This window comes from Bolinopsis microptera, chromosome 8 (genome assembly GCF_026151205.1).
Source record: "Bolinopsis microptera isolate Bmic1 chromosome 8, MBARI_Bmic_1.0, whole genome shotgun sequence".
NCBI lineage: Eukaryota > Metazoa > Ctenophora > Tentaculata > Lobata > Bolinopsidae > Bolinopsis > Bolinopsis microptera.
The window spans coordinates 6,797,148-6,816,692 of NC_087079.1; the positions used below are offsets into that span (position 1 = coordinate 6,797,148).

General features: G+C 36.3%; 1 protein-coding gene and 1 non-coding gene across 2 annotated transcripts; one reads left to right on the plus strand and one right to left on the minus strand.

Annotated features, from left to right (window-relative positions):
* Nucleotides 1-90: 90 nt before the first annotated feature.
* On the minus strand, nt 91-18,479 carry LOC134819110 (2-oxoisovalerate dehydrogenase subunit alpha, mitochondrial-like). The gene is made up of 8 exons (XM_063828882.1): nt 18,320-18,479; nt 18,013-18,172; nt 17,198-17,383; nt 16,886-16,959; nt 15,539-15,749; nt 14,714-14,903; nt 13,495-13,678; nt 91-1,359 (listed from the first exon to the last, which is right to left on the minus strand). Exons 1-8 carry the CDS (start codon nt 18,470-18,472, stop codon nt 1,237-1,239), a joined length of 1,281 nt encoding a protein of 426 aa, XP_063684952.1. The 5' UTR covers nt 18,473-18,479; the 3' UTR covers nt 91-1,236.
* On the plus strand, nt 1,952-2,041 carry Trnay-gua (transfer RNA tyrosine (anticodon GUA)). Its single transcript is given in 2 exon segments — nt 1,952-1,988; nt 2,006-2,041. It is a non-coding gene; the product is annotated as a tRNA-Tyr (tRNA).
* Nucleotides 18,480-19,545: the final 1,066 nt, after the last annotated feature.

Consider the following 19,545-nt stretch of genomic DNA (forward strand, 5'->3'; position numbering starts at 1 on the left):
AGTGTCAAATAACGTCAAAGGTTGAACTCATTTGTGCGTTTAAATGTCTACGATAATGCTTCATTGGGTAAAACAGAAATCACAATATCATATATATGGCACCCTATAAGGTCTTCACTCTTCATTTGGCGAGAAGCATTTACCGAGGATTATTTGTTCAATACAATGAAATATAATTATTTATTAGTAGAGGTACTTTTATGCGTGATAATTACAAATTGTGGTTACAGCCGAATATGACAGATTAAAGATGTTAATGAATTAAATGCAATCAATATCTAAATCTATTTATAATAATAATATATATATTTTTATTAATTGTATTAAAACTTAATAACTTTTGTACGTCTATTTTACTTATCCTACGTAATGTGGCACAGTTAGTGATAACTTTTCTGAAGTCTATTTTGTTAAATTAACTACGACTCTCGAGTGAAACTATAAAAATGTTCTTTTTCACAAGCACAGGTAAAAAAACCTTTGAAAACATGCAATATAAATATTTTAAATACCTTCAAAAAAGCTATCTGATAAAAAATCTTAAAATTAACTAGCAAATATTTACGATGACACCAAACTGGATGATTAATATTTAAGGCATACCTTTGATTTAAAACGGGGTAGTAATCGTCAAAAAATAAAGTATAATTTATTAAGCAACCAAAACTAAAGGATGTAATAAAACAACTTCTCAAAAAAGCACATCTACAATAACTTAACTAAATTGAGTAAATAACGATAATAAATCACCTAAGAAAAAACACTACAAACGTCCTTAAACTTCCTTAAATGTCATGCGAAGCTCTCGACAAAGTTCTTTGACAACTATAATATTAAAAATATGAAAATGCGGTCTTTAGATACCAAGTCAGTTAAACATGATCATTAAAGGATATATAAGCTATTTTTAACCCAAACAAAAGACGACAGTAAGTGAGTAAGTGACCATATAGGGAGCGTTTCCCCTAGTCTTCTACAGCCTTTCAAGTTCCAATCTCAAATATTTGGACAATAACTTGGTTTCGGTTTGGTTTCTGCCATTAAAACTATATAAGGAAATTAAGCCGAAGTTGTAACATGCCCGTATTGCGTAGTTATTCATTTAAAGATCCTACTCTAAAATCCTGTTACATGCGGTAAAGCATGCGTAATGCCAGCTAGCTGCGAAGTTCAGCTATGAAGTTCAGTGGTTAAGTTCAACTGTGAAGTTAGGCGATATCCCGTCAAATCAACAAGTTATTTCATATCCTCGAAACTCTCTAGCGGGTAGTTTTCTCCGTACTTAGCGCAGTGTTCGATAAACTCATCTTTCTGCTCCTGAAGCTGAGTTGGAAGCTCGTCCCAGACCTCGTCAAATATCTGCGGTACAATTAATTAAATAACCGACTACGCGACTATCATATTGATTAGCTAATTGACTATTATAAGGCCTATCATGTCACGGTTATTAGTCAAATATTCGATTGGTAGATTCGTAATGCGTAGATATTAGATAAAAGAGAATGGCTGAAATATTCCCCATTTTTACAGCTAATTATTTTTACAGCTAATAGCCAACGTTTACGTGGTATTTGAACATGTTTATCTAGAGATTAGAGATTAGAGATATAATCGTTTATCACACCTAGGATTCTGTAGGCAAGTTTATAATTTATGTAACATAACATGTAACACATTTCTTATCTATTTGTGAGCGAGCACTTATAAATATCAATAACAATCTCGCCATCTAATTAGATGAATTATATAAATATAGAATATCTGATTATAACACTTTTTTGCGATGTCTCACTACAATGTAATTGTCTTGTTGGAATTGCTGGCCCTGTGGTTGCCAGGTGGTGTATAGTAAAGGTCTACACAGAATTTCAAACAACAGGGCTTATCTGTTCGAATCCGACTGAGAGCAACTTACCGCAAATTACCAGAGATATACATCTGGAGATGCATACCCTTGGTAGCTCAGTTGGCAGAGCGGAGGACTGTAATGGTTTCAACCCTAGTAATCCTTAGGTCACCAGTTCAAATCTGGTTCGAGGGAACTTTTTAAGTTTTTATATGCAGTGTATTTTTGCTAAAATTTGAATGCAAGATAATGGTGATAAATTTTACTGTGAACAATCTGTCATGATACTGCCACCATAATCACGAAGATGTCATCATTTAAAGGGAATATTAGGGTTCTACCGTTCTTCTGAAAAGTGAAACGTCAGGCCCCCCCCCCCCCCCCCCCCCCCCAAAACGTCATCTTCAATCTTTCCAGTATAACTAAATAAATTCTCTTCCTGAAGCCTCTCTATTTCTAACACCCCATTAAATTCATTTGGAGCATTTGCCACTCCAAATGATCAGACGAGATGATGACGAGATGTGTCAAAAATGTGGGTGATATTCTTCAACCCATATATTTCAAGATGATGATTCCATTGGACCCAAGATCTGTTTTATTCTCTTATTCATTGATTTGCGATAACGATATAATTTGCATTAATATTGTTTTTAACTCAGCAAAACAATTATATGTTTCTAGAATTATAAAATAATACATAACACCTTTATCTGTTAACATTTGTATTCTGTTAATGAAAACCCCACATTTTTGTTTTCAATTCAATTCAATTTAATATCAAACATTAATTCATACTGCAATAAATAACCCTAGTTAAATCAATAACCTATAATATTAATAAATAGCCTTCTGTGAAAAAATAACCATGTAATTAGAAAACACGAGAACCTGGAGTGTTTAAAGAATTAAAGAAGTAAATGTTACATTTTTTGTTTGGTTATCAAAGAATCCGATTCACTCAAATTAGTCTGAATACTAAAGATAAATAGAATGATAGCGAGTGGTTGACTCGGCTGAGTTGACTAAAATGTTAATTGTTAAATAACACGATACAGCTGATTGATTTATCAATTAAAAAGAACACATTTAAAAAAATTATTCAATCAGTATCTCTAAACATTTTCAAGCAGCTTTGTGTAGTACTACAAAGCTTAAAGTCGAAAGTTAAGCTAAAGTCCGAAACTTTACAAACAAAACCGGACCTGGCTATCAGAAAATGCTGAAATACTATCTCGAAAAATAGTGAAATTCGTAAAATATTTTATTCTCAAATAAGGTCATGCTCATCAGTTTCCTAAGAAGTTTGTTATATAATTAAAAAACAGTTTCCCACAAATACCGTTATCTTCTTCCGCTGCTACTGCTGCTTCCACTGCCGCTACCATTCTTACCCCCGCCTGGATTCTTCTTCTTCTCCATCTGGATTACACATTCCAATAAACTGTTAACAGAAGCATGAGCTCCCATCTTTCTGATGGCCTCCTGAGCAAGCTGTCTGTAGTTAGCGTAGCCTAGCCTCTGCACGTACTGTTCGAACCTGTCTGCTTTGTGACGCCTGAAAACATACACGTTGTTCTTGAGTTCTGAGTATTTTTACATTGCTGAAATATAAGGTTAATCCTTATTTACGATAATTTTTAATATAGTAAATAATAATAAACTAATCCCAGTATCACATAGGAAGTAGTAAGAGAGTCTAAAAACATATTACGTTGTCACATATAAAAACTCAATTATTACAGATTATTATTATTATGCGAAATATTTTAAACCTACTGTATTCCAGATTTAAATGCAGTTCCATAAACGCTGCAACTATATAAACAGCCTTAATATATTATTATAGAATTTGAAAAATATTTGAAAAATATTTGAAAAAAGTTTAAAAACTTACTCTGACTGACATTTTTTATCGTGCTCCTTTTTCTCAGCGTCAGTCCGGAATTGCTTCCTACAGAATCGGCACTCCTGTACCATAGTAGTGTAAAATAGCACGTGCAAATCACAAATGCGCGTCCACGTTCGGTAGGCTCCTGTGTGTACCTTGTTGTGTCCTGAACTTGCGATGCGGCGAATACCGGGAAAAATGTATATATATAAATATACCGGGGAAAATGAGTCCGAGCAAAGATAATACCGAGAAAAATGATTCCTAAATTTAGAGCTCTCAATGGAGTGATTGACCAGGAAATGAAAATTAAGACTGCTGACCCAATTATTTATAACCGAGCTTATCAGGGCAAGCAATTAAGGTTAAAGGGCTGGCGAGTTCGTTAGATCTTGTGCGAATTGGACGGTTATTGGAACTGTGCTAGAACTCAATCATTCATGGAGAATGATTTTAAGAGGGTTAGCGGGAGAAAATTTCGAGATGTAAATGTTTTGAAAGTTTATCGTGTTTGAAAAATAACACTGAAAATTGTACAGAATATTGATTTTTTATATTTTTGATGAATCTAATTTTGATCAACCCTGACACTATGTAGACAGTGTCTAGTATTAAAATTCATAATTGAACCCATAGTTATAGAATTAAAATTTTAATGGGATAAGATTTTAATAGGATCTCTAAGATTAGCTGTGAGTTTCCCATAATAGGATAATCTACAAATCATCTGCCGGTCATTGCATTGGTACGTTTGACGTTATAATCATAATTTTCAATTAGTATTAATGAGAGAGGGCTATTGGGGGGAAGTCAATACAACTTTAACACGGTACCATGGTAACTACGTTAAAAGCATTAAGGCATCTTTTGGCTTGTCTTTGAGCCCGTCAATGGATGCTTAATATAGGGCATTCTTCTGCCTAGATTAATTAGATTTTTAATTTATTAATATGAACAATTCTGGTAGAACAATTATTTTCAAGTATTCTACAGAACTCGTTTGAGTCGTGATTCCAAGAGAAGACTTTTCCTCGAATAATTGGCAATAAGTGGTAATGCTGGAGTGTCTTACGTTTCTTGGAAAGGGGCCCCTGACCCTTTCGAAGAAAAGTAAGACCCTCAAGTGAGACCCTTACTTTAGTCTTTACCCCTAGATCACCGTAAGATAAGCATTTGAGCCATTAATTTATGCACATTTCGTAGTAGAGGGCTCAAAATTTGTGGGGCCTCCCCAAGGTTTTTATACGACCAAAAAATCAGACTAAAAAATTTACCGTCCTGGCCACGCCCATTTGTGAAATAAAATTTCACAAATGGGTGGCTAAAATTAACCGCAATGGCCACATTTATATGCAACAAGAATGACTGATTTAAAAATTTTGGAATTATTGGCCAAATACTGATTTTTGACAACGCAGTCACGCTGACCCACATCCAGAAAGTTAAAAATTTCCTCGAAGATACAAATTTTCTGCTTTTTGTGGCCCGCTCGCTTCGCTCGCGAATTTTCCACTTTCGCAATGTCGGCAAGTAAAGCAGGACAATTCTTAAGCATTTGGAGCTAGGCCCCAGAAAATGTTTTGCGTTTTTGCTTGGCCACATTAAAATCTACAATAAAGCCCTTCAAAATAGTGTGTTACAAAATGGCTTTCTCCTACAACCCAGTTACAAAATGACCCACAAGTAAAACATGGCCAGCTTGCACCATCTGTCTTAGTTATCACAAATTATTATATGTGCCTTGCAGAGTTGAGGCAACCATACCTGAGAAATGTAGAGTGCATACAACTTAAACTTTCGCACAGACAGAAATTGAAGATATGTTTGCCGCAGCCAAAATTCTTGATGATTTTGCCCACACAGAAGGCCTAGAAGCAATTTGGCAATAGAGATCATTTTCAAACACAGTTTCAAAAACGATTCAAAGAACTGTTAGTTTTTTCCTATTTCATCAAGGACAAAAGAAAATCGCGATTATTTAGGCCAAAAATCGCGGCGCCGCGACAATTCAAATTAGGCAAAATCGCGGCGAAAGATAATGTATTTGCAGGGCTTTTAGATGTCAGAAATTCGTTAACTAGCTTGATAGTATAGTTTAAGATTAGGGAGCGACAGGCTCGTCAGACAAAACAATAGCATCTATTATATTAATAATCTTTAGTGTGTTAGCCAAGGAATAGTGCTAAGATCTAAACAGACTCTTCTTCATGATGCCTACGATCGATACATTGTTAAGTTACTTTTGCATTTCAACTCCGATAGTGAAGTCCCGGACGTAGGCCTTGGTTACACTAGTATAACATAATCTCGAATATGTTATCGCTATCAAACAGCATACTGGAAGCTATATTGGTCAATTATGTGTTGTACAATTTGTATAGCAACTTAGACAAATAAACACCAGCGATTCAAGCTGTAACTTACTCGTTGTTACACGAATTATGAATTAGGGATACACTGGTTCATAGGATTAGATAATTAATGACAATTGCTAGTTGGTTTGTGTGTAGATAGAAGGTCTGTGCGGCTTCTAGTGATAATAGAAAATCAATAATAATAATAACAAATAATTTATATCCCGCTCATATTAGCAACTAGTAACCAAGAATGGCACTAGCTACTTATGTCAGAGCGGCTCTCCTAACAAAGAGAAAACTATAATAATTTAGAAATCTCCAACAAAAAATTCTCATTATTATATTATAATTATTACGTACAAATTATTGTAAAAGTTATGTTTATATAGAAACAAGGAGAGTAACTTACATATCGAGGCACTCTCCTTATACCTAGCTATCGAGAATGACTCGGACCGAAAATTTTCTAAATCGAAATTATTTTCAAAGTTTTTCTGGAAACTACTTTTGTTCATGTTTCATGCTACCCTGATCATTATGAGCAGAAAATACTTTTTCGGTCCGTACCTACATTAGGAAGGCTGTGGATGTGATTAGTTCCATATAATTATAAAGAACGTGATATTTGGCCCTCAGATTTAAAGGAGAATGCGCAAATTTGGTCCTCAGAAATTCTGCACGTGCCGCGATTTCCTTTTGACCTTGTCTTTCATTTGTCAACAATTTTGGATTGTTTTTAGAAAATTCCCTCTTTACCCCAGAAAATTCATGGTAAAATGTTTCAAAATTCAGATCGTAGACTTTATAAAGTCTACGATCTGAATTTTGAAACATTTTACCATGAATTTTCTCTATAAATAAATTTCCTCTTAGGCACCAAAAATTTTCTCCGAAATCGAAAATTTCCTTGCAGATTATCTGCTAGTCTGCTATGGTTTCTGGCAGTGGGGTCACGCAATTTGGCCCAATTTCGTCATTTTGATAGAAACATGTTAGAGACTTCTTGTAAACTAGCCTAAGAGCCGGGGATAAGTGGTTAAGCCTTACCGAAGCTCAATTAAAAGCAGGGACCGATCAGAATATCAGTTTGTAAATTCCTACTCTTTTCAAAAAATTATCCGGATAATTTCAACAGAGAAGGCAGAAGCTGGAATGTCATCTTATTGTAATAATAAGTTCTAACCATGAATCTAAATTGCGATGACTGATGTCTCTCGATCAGTGACAATTTTATTTATCATGTGAACAATTACGTGAACGGAAAATTCATTAAAGCAAATAAAACAAGCGAATAGAAAACGAATAGAACGGACCAATCACTATTAACAACATTTACACTGATAATCAATTATGATCAGCTGAACAGGGTAGTTTGTAAAAGGACGAATTCTCAGAATTAGCAACTTTCCAGCAATTGGACCACGAAAGCTTTTGTTAACTGAAGTATCAGTATATATGTGTATAACTGAATAACTTGATGTGGTATGCCCCGCCCCGTCTAGTATTTCACTCCCGTCAATGGATGCATATTATTTCTAAATAGACGGTTCACAAAAAATAAGCATTTTTGACATATTACGTTGCTTCATAAATTGTAAAGGCGGTTCTCCCATTCTGAATTTTTGGTCTTGAAAAAATTGTTCAGCCCTCTACTCTTCTACTATGATGCAGGTAAACACATCTCCTTCATACCTGACCAGACTACAATCGTGCTTACCAAGAATTAGAGCGGTGCTTTTGTTGTTCATTTTGTATAGCTATCTTTCCGTTGTTTTGTGGCATTTGTGAGGTCAATAATTTCTCAGAAGTGAAGATGTGTCCACAGCAGAGGAAGACTGGAGGTTCACAGTGTTTTCATCAACCTCAGCTAGAAACATAAACTGGCTTAAATTTCGGTCATGTAGGCATCACGCTATCAAAGCAAGTGTTCAACTACAAAGAAAGACTTGAACAAATGGTTGTAGACGATCGTGACTGCTTTGCTAGACACGCTTTCGAAGAGCAGGCGACCCTAAACCTGAGCTGGTTCTCCACTCTCGAGCAGATGCAAGAAACCATCGAGGCATCAGAGAGAAACCAAGGATTAAGACCAAGCCAGATTAGAAAGAGTTTGCAAAAGTGGTTTATAAACTCATGGGAAACAGAAAGGACATCTAACAGAAAACTATCATTCTACAACTTAGTGAAGAGAAAGTTTGCTCAAGAGATGTACCTAGCCCTTGATCTTAAACCTAACTGCTCAAAGAAAATCGCGCAATTCAGAAGCAGCTCCCACCGCTTTAACGTTGAAACTGGTCGCTACGGCAAAAAGCGGTTTAACATAAAACATCGGGCCTGCAGACATTGCTGCTCAAGCGACGATGACTTGTTAGATCTTCTCTATGAGCTACCAGGGGCATATCCAGTGATAGAAGATGAGCAACACATCCTCTACGAATGCCCCCTATACGAAGACCTACACAAAAACCTGCATCAACGAACGAGGGACCTGTTAGTAATGAGAGAAGAACCGGGAGAAATCTTCGACGACTCAACATCAATTAGAGACATTGGACGTTTTTAAATAAGGTCGATGAACGGAGGTTCCCGAAGAAAAATACTGAATGAATGTCGTGTTTTGTATTTGATAAGTGAGTGGACATTGTATATGATACTTTCTTTGTCATTGTTGAGTGCTCTTGGCTGAGATTTTTCTGCATACGTCTGTGCCATCTGTGCTAATTCTTTTGCATGGCTATCTACTTTTACCACCTTGTTTGGTTATTCTTTACATAGGAGTAGTTTTGAAAATTAAACCTTCTATTCCTGTAAATTTGGTCGGACACGGCATCTGCCGTTTGACCCAATTTTGTTTAATTCCTGTTTAATTCCTGTTTAATTCCTGTGGTGGTGTCACGTGGTTCTAAGCTGTACGTGACAAGACGAGAATACCTGTTTTCATGACAGCTGCTTTCTTTTCTTTGCAGGACAGATAGTACAAACTAAAAATGTGATCACTTAACAGCTGACACCTTTCCCACAGATATTCGAACAATTTCCAAGGCCAAGGTTTTATAAACAGTTTTGGAAAGATAGGCGGCAGGAAAGTGTCTTTATGAAGGCTCTAGAAATATTACGGTATCGATACGGTAATATTTTGCTTTAAAAGCTTTTAAGATTTATTAAATTTATTATTCGCTAACAATTTGCATACTGGTAATAACTTACATTAGTAACTTAAGTAAGTGTACGTGAAGTTCGGCATAAAAAGCATAAAGCTAATTTTTTAATGGGTTTTTGTAGTTATACAGTTACTGTATATTAGGCAAATTATAGATTTCTTCAAAAATATTTATTTATGATGACGTACTGATGAAGTTTGCGTTATTATTACTTGATTGGATTTGGGCTCTCATCGATCTTAGTGTCAGTGATGGGTGACAGCTTTCTAAAACCTGACATCACGTGATATCACGTGAGGTCCCAGACGTCAAGAAGGAAGTGACAGAAATTGGCGGGAAACAAAACCATCTCTCACCCCAGGGATGGCAAAACACTCCTTATACGGGCATCACGTGACTCCGAACCAAAGAGACCCTTACGTGTGGTATGCCTGGGACCACGGCGTTTCAGGAATGATCTTCTAATATGGATCGGGAAAATAAATTGTTCTTAAAATCACGGCGAGACTTATTTAATGGAAGATATTTAAACGCAGAATAAAATTAAAGCATCTGGCAATTAAAGGTCGATTTAATCCTTTCACCTTTTTAATTTTTAGTCATCTTACTTTCAATTCAAACTTTCTGGTTAAACAAAAAAGATATAAGAAAAAGAAAGATAAGAATTTCGGATACTACAAAGAATCAGAAATTACAAGCACAATTAATTTGTATCAAATCAATCAGCGAAATAAAGCTACGTAACTAGGTGCATTACTTCCCGGTATGAAATATTCCCAACTCCCAGCTTGAGCAACAAAAGTAAACGGCAACGTTTTAAGCTGACTGACTGAGTCATTCCAGAAATATTTCCAGATAGTATTTAATTTATAAAGGCTGCATGAAGCGAACACGAATTACTAATAATGAAACATTGTATTTCAGAAAACCGTACTTCAACATTGATCCAACAATTTGACGTAAAACATTAATAGAAATATTAGAAATTATCGTACTTCAAACTTAAGAAAGTGTTAATAACAAAACTCAAATTCCATCAGTTATACGACGTGCAAGTACGTGATGAACGCCAGCTTTTCCAACTACATCGAGTACTTCACAACATATCATACAATACATGACATATTCTACATACTTCACAACATATTCTACATACTTTATCACATATTCCACTGCCATGACCACGTCAAACAGCTAACAGGCTGACTGGAGCCAGTATTTTAATCAGAAGGACTGGTACCCCCCCCCCCCCCCCCCCCCCGGAAATATCCGTACTATTCTAAAAAGTTGCATGCAACTCCCCGGACAGTGCCAAGTATGTCCACCTTATACACATTATGTGTATACACATTACACATGTGTTATTATATACATTTCACAGGTAATCTATGCTTCACATTAAACTGTGAGCACTTCCAGCATATTACGTAGTTTTAAGGGAATAGAAATTGCGTTTATGAAGGAGTATGAACTATAAATGTAGTATGATGAAGAGCTGGCTAAGAAAAGGGAGATTGAACGGCTGAAACTAATCAGCTTTTTTTTTTCTTTCCGTTTTTATCAGTCATCCTCAGACACTTTTACCATTACATTTGGCGACACTCAAATAACTCAATGACTATTAAGACTAATAAGCGATAATTTTGTACAGTCAGAATAAGTCATTGTGTCCCCCTTTTAAACAAATTCTCATCTCATATATGGTATTTATAGTTTAAACTCATTCATAAACCCTTTTTTTTCTATTCAAGTTGCGTTCCCGTCTTTTACAATTTGAGCCAGAGATGAAGCTTCCATTATACCAAAAGAAATGGTCTGTGTTACAATAAAAGAGTAAATAAAAAGCGGAACTTCCAGTAAACAACTTACAACAGTTCTTATAGCCGAGACTCGAGATCCAGCGTAATCATGCCAAAGTAGATTAATTGTGCGATGTACACAAAGTTACGATTCAGCGACCATCAACGGATTACCATGTTGCCGCAGTTACCGCGCTAATGCGCTATATATTATGATATTATATCATTATCTTATGCCGACCGTCTATTAACCGGCTATTAACCCGGCTATTAGCCGGCTAAGAGTTTGTCGGCACTGTACCTATAAATACCCACGGCTTACCTTTTAACACCACAATTCTAGTCACAAACCTGCTGGACGATTATAAACTGCTAGTAGAGACCATTATAACCAGAACTTCTATAACCAATATATAATTATATATTATATATATATATATGACGCAGTGATTCTAGACACAACTTTATAATACGAGCAGCAAAACTGTCAAAAGTCTAGAGTTATTTAAATACAACTTTACAATACTAGCAAGCTAACACTGTCACAACATTCAAGTCATAAAGAGCTAATCTAAATTTAATAACGTGTTAATACACGAATAATCTGCCCCTATTATATATTACGCCCCTGCTTATATACAGCTCTACCAACAGACTGCTGACAATTTCACTGCTATCCAATTATCATTAAACGAGTCAAGGACAAGAGTTAGCGAACGAGGTTTTTTGTTGTATATGGTAGCTTTGCGACCGTCGTACGAGCGAACGTGCCCAATAAGCTACCAATGAGTTGTTGCTTGGTTTCCCAAACAGTTCTAACTAACAAGCAGGCCTATTTTATTATATCAAACATGTGAAACACTTGAAATAGGCGAACAAACGAACCATTTCATGGTATAGTCAAAGATAAAAGTAGAACAATTCTAATCATCGGTGTGGATGATTGGTTTTGCTATATCTTTAACTAAAACATGAAACGACTAGTTTGTCCGCGTATCGGCACCAATATCATTATGGTTTGACCGCCGTGTTTTGATTTAGCCGAAATAGATTTTACTAATGTTTTACATACATTTTCCTCACTCTTGCTGAAGTCTAGTAGTGTTGAGGTTAATTAATATTTTTCTAACCCTCATGAATCATGTTGTTGCCTCATTGTAGATATTTTGGTCATTGATGTAAAATTTATTTGAATTTTTAAATTAATTAAATTGTTTGACAAAATGAATAAGTAAATTTGTTACTTCTACTATCATAAGTATTGTAAAAATCGGTAACACCACACAGTTAACTGGCACACATCTATTTATGCTATTTATCGCGATACTAATATGTAAAATTTATTTAATAATATAACATTTTATACAAAAATGGGGTATTATATATATAGTTTTAATCATGATTAAATTTTGCTGTTTACTTAAGTCTTGTGATCAATCTAAATGTTATGAAACTCTTTTGCCCTCAGCAATGAGATTAATTCAACTAGATCTAAGAGTTTAGCTTCAGCTCATGTCTAGACTATAAAACTAATAACGCTATTCTGGAAACCAAGAGAACATGCTGGAATAAGTTGCATATTTAATAACATCATGTGCAGCCAACTTTGATACATAACACTCAATTTCATATTAAACTTACGAGGCCGAGGATGGTTGAAGCTTATAACATTAGTAAACTAATCTAATTATATAACCCGAGCCTTGGATTGTAAACTCAAACCTAACACATAATATTTACAATGTAGAACCACCATCCACAGTGTGTAAATAATAAAATATATTTATGCGGCTCAACTGTGCAGTACTGTTCATTGTGGACGGCGGTCGAGCGGTTGCTACTTTCTAACTTATGTATTTCTTAATAAACTTATCAAAACTCATTTAAAGCCGACACTATATAACATATATAATTGATTTCAACAACGTTACAAAAGAACTGAGATTTATAAAACTTATAGCCGGTTGGAACAAACTAAACTTAATGTTCAGCCCAACTAGAAGTTTCATGTATGATAGGCAATATAGTTTAAAGAGGTAGTACTATAGATCCAACTGTAGGTACTATATTATATCCAACGTTACGAAAGCATCATTACTATGCAGCGAATTAAATGAGCAATATCACAGCTGTAACTGAGTATTAAGTAGTTATAGCGTTTTTCTTGCGATATTTCACTGCTCACGCTTACCGTATATTATGATATAGAATATTTCCCCAACAGAGCAACGAATTTATTTTTAGTGTGACCAATCTATTATAGCTATGTTAATGACATTTTTTTCAGTGTCTCCCCCTGGTACTACCCCTGGTACTACCCCTGGTACTGCCCCTGCCCCTGCCCCTGCCCCTGCCCCTGCCCCTGCCCCTGCCCCTGCCCCTGCCCCTGCCCCTGCCCCTGCCCCTGCCCCTGCCCCCTAAAAGTTAAACACACACTAACCTGTAGAGGGTTAGGTAGCTTAGTGTTCTCCGCCTCCCTGAACCCCTTCAGTATCTCCCCCCTGGTACTAGTCCGGAACTCCTTCTCCAGCACCTCGTCCCACCACCCCTTCTCTGCCAGGTAGTTTCTGATACGGTTTATGGGCGTGTCCACTGTGTCCCAGTGCTTCACCTCGTCTACTGACCTGCAGGGGTAGTTTATTTTAACAAATAAGGTGGTAACAACGACCTGGAAACATTACATATTGTTTACATATTGTTAGTTTACAGCCACCTGGAGGGGTTCTGAAAACTTATTATTGATAAGAAGTAGTACTAGTAGTAGTGATAAGAAGGGGTTTCGTAAATATATCGAGTTGTTAGCTGAGGATACAGAAACTGGTAGTAGTATAAGATATAGAAATGGTTTATCAGTAATCGATAAACAATGACGTAAAGATAAATGTTTTGAATAGTTAAATCGACAATTTACGCTTGAATGCACGGTAAACTAAGCAGAAGGATTATAATTTCTGAGAAGATTGGCGAGACAGAATTGTGTTTTGAGGTAATGAACGAATGGTTAGCTCTGTACTAGCATTTTGAATTAACTATACGACGTGTATGTATTTAAATTAAGTAAGCATCTAAAGTTTGAGCTCCTAGTTCACCTAATGAGAGTCTGTATGAGAGCTGCCTTTTGTAAACATACAGTGGGTCGAATATTATGCTCTATAAAATATACCGAGTTAAGGATCTAGGAGTTACAGTGTCTTCAGATATTATATCGTGGTCACATCATGTCAGTTCTATGGCATCCCGAGCTAGGAACGTTCCAGCCTCGGTGCTCAGATCTTCACCCCATTATAGACCCACAGCTGTTTAAAGCTATCAGCATTTGTTAAATCCTTTCCAGATTATAACCCATCTGTCTGCCCTAATTGAAATTTTTTGCTGGACTGTAGTATGGACAAGGCAGCAGCGATGCTACAAGGGCGGTCAAACTATTTGATGACCCACTAAAGGAATCTACGAATATTTCCTAAGTACATAAAGTAATTAAGTAAAGTAACTTTGCATCGACAGTAGACAAGGATTTAAAGAAAATCTGTATTCAAAGAAGATACGAATCTAATTCTGAGATAAGTCTTAGTAACTCTGTATCTAAATAATATCATGTATGAGTATTTGCAGACATCTGTATTTAAAGTAAGTATTTGTTGAGATTTGTATAGACAAACCTGTAGGCAGTAGAATCATCGCTGGTGCTGTGGTGGCCCACTCTATAAGTCATAGCCTCTAACACGACTGGTCTCTGCTGTTCGACACTGAGTTTCCGCGCGGCTTTCGTCGCGTTGTACACCGCAAACAAATCGTTACCGTCAAACCTTATTGCGGGTATTCCATACCCTATCCCACGGGATGCGATACCTGCATATAAAAATATCATTAGAGAAGCTGGAGATTTACATTCATTGTATTGAAAAGTTAGCTTGAGGTTATAAGTTATAATACCGGATACTTTCTTGGAAACACGTCAGCAAACGAAAATCAATAAAAAGGAAGTTACTGCCGCCTTCCCCTGTCTACTGAACAAAATAATCTACAAATTAAAAACTCGGGACATGACAGGCTTAACCATCTCTGACCGGAATTAAAAATACCGGAGGATGTCCAAAAACTCAAACGTAATCGTGCTGGATCCGACTAATTTTGTTGATTTGAAGATTCGCCGAGATTCGAAGACTTTACCACGATACCCAATTTGACTATAACGTACCACGGGGAAAAGCTTCAAATCTTCAAATTAACAAAATACAACCACTTAACCTCTCCCGAATTTGTCTCAATTTGGCAAAAAAGCAGAGTTGTCAAGTCTGGTGCTTAATGATAATCACGTACCCACGTGGTAATCACGTGGGCACGTGGTAATCACGTGGTAATCACGTGCCCATGTGGTAATCACGTACCCACGTGGTATGTACCACGCTGGCTGCTGGCTGCTGCATTATAATATAACCACTTAACTTAATGTGAGTAAACGCTACAACTCCTGGATTACCTACCATCTCCTCTGTATTGGTCCTTGGTGGCGGTTGAAATAGCATAACCATTGTTCCGGCAGAAGAAGAGAATAGGACAGTCCAGTGTGGCGGCCATGTTCATGGCAGAGTGGCAGTCCCCCTCGGAGGCGGCTCCCTCCCCAAAGTAGCACACTGCACAGGAGTCTTTGTCGCGCTGCTTCATTGCGTAGGCGTACCCGGCTGCTTGAGGGATCTGAGGGTTGTAATGCAGCTCAGGTTAGCAGGGTGTTTACTGTTTACGTATAGTACTAGTAATATAGTAGTAGTACTGTTAACTGTTTACTGTTTATGTTTACGTAGATCTGGTTACAGAAATGGGATTTGAACTGCAAGGGCACGACTTTGATAATTTCAGGCTAGCAGTGGTAATTTCAGCGACGCGTTTCAAAGTTTCGTTATTCAGCATGACAATTAAAGGGATTAGGAGTTGAAATTATTTTATAAACTCAGATACTTTAACCTTATCATTTTATAAAGAAATTGTCATATTTACGTCATTGAGGGTGAGTAAAACTTTTTAAAAATTATCAGTCGAAATTCATTAAAATATAAAATTAGGATATTTTGACAAAAAATCGACGTTATTATTTGACAACCATACGTCATTAAGGTTGTATAAAACTTAACGGGGATTAAGCATTCAAATTTGTTTATAAAGCACAGATATTATGACTTAAGGGGGCAGGGTCTTAATGGAAATTGTCTCAAAATCGACTTTTTAGTTTTTTCTGATAGAGGGAGTTCCATAAAGACCCCCGCCCCTCTTACAAGAAATCGCCAACCTCATGAGGCCATAACCGTGACCACGGGCATGACACATACCAAAACTAATCAAAAGATAAATGACATAATAACATATTCTGTACATCTCCTCATGGGATGTGCCTATTTATAGAACAGTATGCAGAGTATCCAGAATTAATTATAGATGTACAATAAAATAATAGACAGATTTTGGGAGTTCCAAATAGTTTCTGATTATTCTGATTTCTTGCGACAAATGATACTGCACTGTTAGGATAATAAAATTAATATAATACACAAATAAAACTTCCTTTCCTGATAAGAGCATTTTTCCTTGTCGCATCAAACGGGATCAATACAAATTTACACAAGAATACGTTGCAACCATGCGCCTCATAAACAATACTCCAATCCGGATTTTACACAAATAAAAGAACAATAATTACTGAACAATACCTGAGTACCGAGTGGTGATGACACAGTTACCTGGTTACCTGGTTACCTGGTTACCTGGTTACCTGGTTACTTGGTTACATGGTTACCTGGTTACCTGGTTACCTGGTTACCTGGTTACCTGAACAATACCTGTGTACCGAGTGGTGATGACACAGCCTGGATGTTAACTTTCGCTCCAGTGTAATGTACTGGCATCTGTTTACCTGGTCACACGGGGACAAATCAGTAAATTATAATACAACTATATTTAAACATTATGACACCATAGGTTATGTGCCCACTCTAGTTCTTATAATGCTGTGTAAAGCTCAGGGACCATCATTGTCCATTTCAAGGTAAGCTCTAAAGCTCTGAATTCAGATTTTGATGCTAATTCTGCCTTGAGTATAAGTAGGAGGAGTTGAGATATCTTTAGAAAAGGCAAAAATTTCTAAAAATCACCTTTTCCGAAGTCCTTGTTAGTTCCAAAACACTGATGCATCATTTCGAGCGGAGTATAGCCTCTCCAAATAAACACACCAGCTTCACGGTACTGAGGGAACACGACATCCTTAAACTTGAGAGCTCGAGCACTGCCTATTTGGGTTGCTTCCTCTCCAAAGTTCGTCATGTAAAAGGATATACGCCCTGAAAATTGTGGGTTTATGTCATCTTTATTGGGGAACTGTTTGAGTTAATAAACTTGACATAGTTTCTCGGATATTGGATATACGCCTACTTTTGAAAGGTTATGTTGCTGTTAATAGCTTTGTTAATAGCAATAACTGTAAATTGTTCAGAACACAAGTTACAGAACACAAGTTACAAACACAGTAAGAATTGGGGCCACAATTCTTGATATGTAAACGGCCCTAAACAAAACACGAAAGCGTGTATCAAAATTGAGTTATTAATGCAGTTCTTGACGCTATAAGCTACTCTAAAAAAAAAAAAGGAGAAAAAAAGCTATTCTGTACGTGAAACATTAGAATCATTCCTAAGGTCACACGCTGAATTTTTGGAAGCCAATTTTAAGTTTCCGGCTTGAATTGTTACAATGAATTGCATTGAATCAATAAATATAATGATGAGTCAGTCATGTTTTGATTTGAACATAATGCATCCTCAGTCATACTTTTAGCCTGTATTGTTTGATAGAACAAAGCGTAATTTTTACTTCATGCATGCACACTTATATTACTACCCGGGTATATTATAATTTGTTGACAAAAAGCCAAGGGACAGAAAAGAACATTATTCAAGTACATAAAATGTACCTTGTCTTTGAGACTGATACAATATTCTATCCATGATACTGGTTTTAACCATTGCTTTGTACATATCAAGAAGGTCTTCCTTGTCAAATTCGGGATCATCTTTGGGATTTATGACTTTTCCCTGACTGTTCAGAACTCTGTAAATCGGGATTGTTGGTACCTGTATTATTCTTGTTATAGACATTATATACCACGCAGAGTGAGAACATTAATGTCAAATCGGCAATAATATCACTGAATCATCAGTGATCAAACCTGATTAAAAATTTGATTACTGGTAAATTGATTATAAATATCTGAAAATTACCTCTTCAGGAAGAATGAACCGCATCTCTTTAGTAAATTCTGTTTTAACTCCAGGATAAGGAGCAGGCTCGTCTCTTACACTATCATGATGGAAACCAGCTACCCTCTGAGTGACAGCTCCCAGAGTCCCAACTTTACGAGCTATTTTTATCATGGCTGCTTAACAATATACAGAAAAGTTAAGAAACAGTGTATAATTAGTTGTACTAAAATCTGGCATTGTGATATTTTGCTATAATGGTCTATTTCATAGTCTGAGCATCTGAAATTGCTTACGATTTTAAAACTGACTTAACCGACAAAACAGTTTGGCAGATAAAATATGGGATAGTGGATTTTCCCAGCCCAACCTGGGTTATGCTGTTGAATAAACTTGAAGAATGTCATAGAATTGGGCTGACTCAGTGAGCCAGTAAAGTTGTTAGACAGTTAGACTTGTCAAGTCACTGGCGCAGTGAGTTAGCCAGTTGCATACTGATCAACTTACAACATTTAGAATGCATATGGCTCTCTTTTTCCCCTGGCAAGGAATCTGCAAATGACACTTCTAAATTGAGAACTTTATTCAAATTTCAGTGTTTCTTGGTTTTTGTCCTGTGCTTTTGTAATATTGATCATATATATTCAAGGATACAAGGATACAAGGATACAAGGATACAAAAGTGATAATTATTTTATTGAATTCACAATAGTTATAATTCTGAAATAATTTAAGGTTACACAATTCTAGTTATTTACAAATGTGTAGGGATAAAATAGAAATGTTTTATAATACTATTTTTGAGGTCCTATAGCATTATGCATTGGCCAGTATTTGAGTGGAAATCTGGGCTCTTATAGTAGGCTGTAAAATTTTCGTTCACAGAGAGAATTGAATGGATTGCTCTTGCTGTGGCAGTAAATTTTGTAGGGTCTAGTGTTTTATCGGATAGCAAACCGGCTAGGTCAGTAATATTTTTGGGATGGAAGTTAAATTTTTCTCTAACTGAGGAGTAGAGTAAACAGTCAGTTAGAACATGAATTTCGTCCTCAATAGGCTTAAGCCCCTTGCTGAAAAAGCAAAAAGTGCACCATCGATGTTCTCTTGGTACTAGGGGGGTTTCGTAACGGCCCCTCTCAATGTAAAGATTGTGGCAGCTAATACGAAACCTTGTTAAGCTTTTCCGAGCATCGGGGATCTTAACAACTCCTAAGTATGTTTCTGGTTCAAAATCATGTTTAATTTGA

Coding starts and splice junctions, on each gene's coding strand:
- LOC134819110 (XM_063828882.1), bottom strand. CDS start 18,472: ATGATAAAAATAGCTCGTAAAGTTGGGACTCTGGGAGCTGTCACTCAG. Junction 18,173..18,319: donor GGTTCATTCTTCCTGAAGAG/GTAATTTTCAGA, acceptor AGAATAATACAG/GTACCAACAATCCCGATTTA. Junction 14,904..15,538: donor GGACCAATACAGAGGAGATG/GTAGGTAATCCA, acceptor TTTTATATGCAG/GTATCGCATCCCGTGGGATA.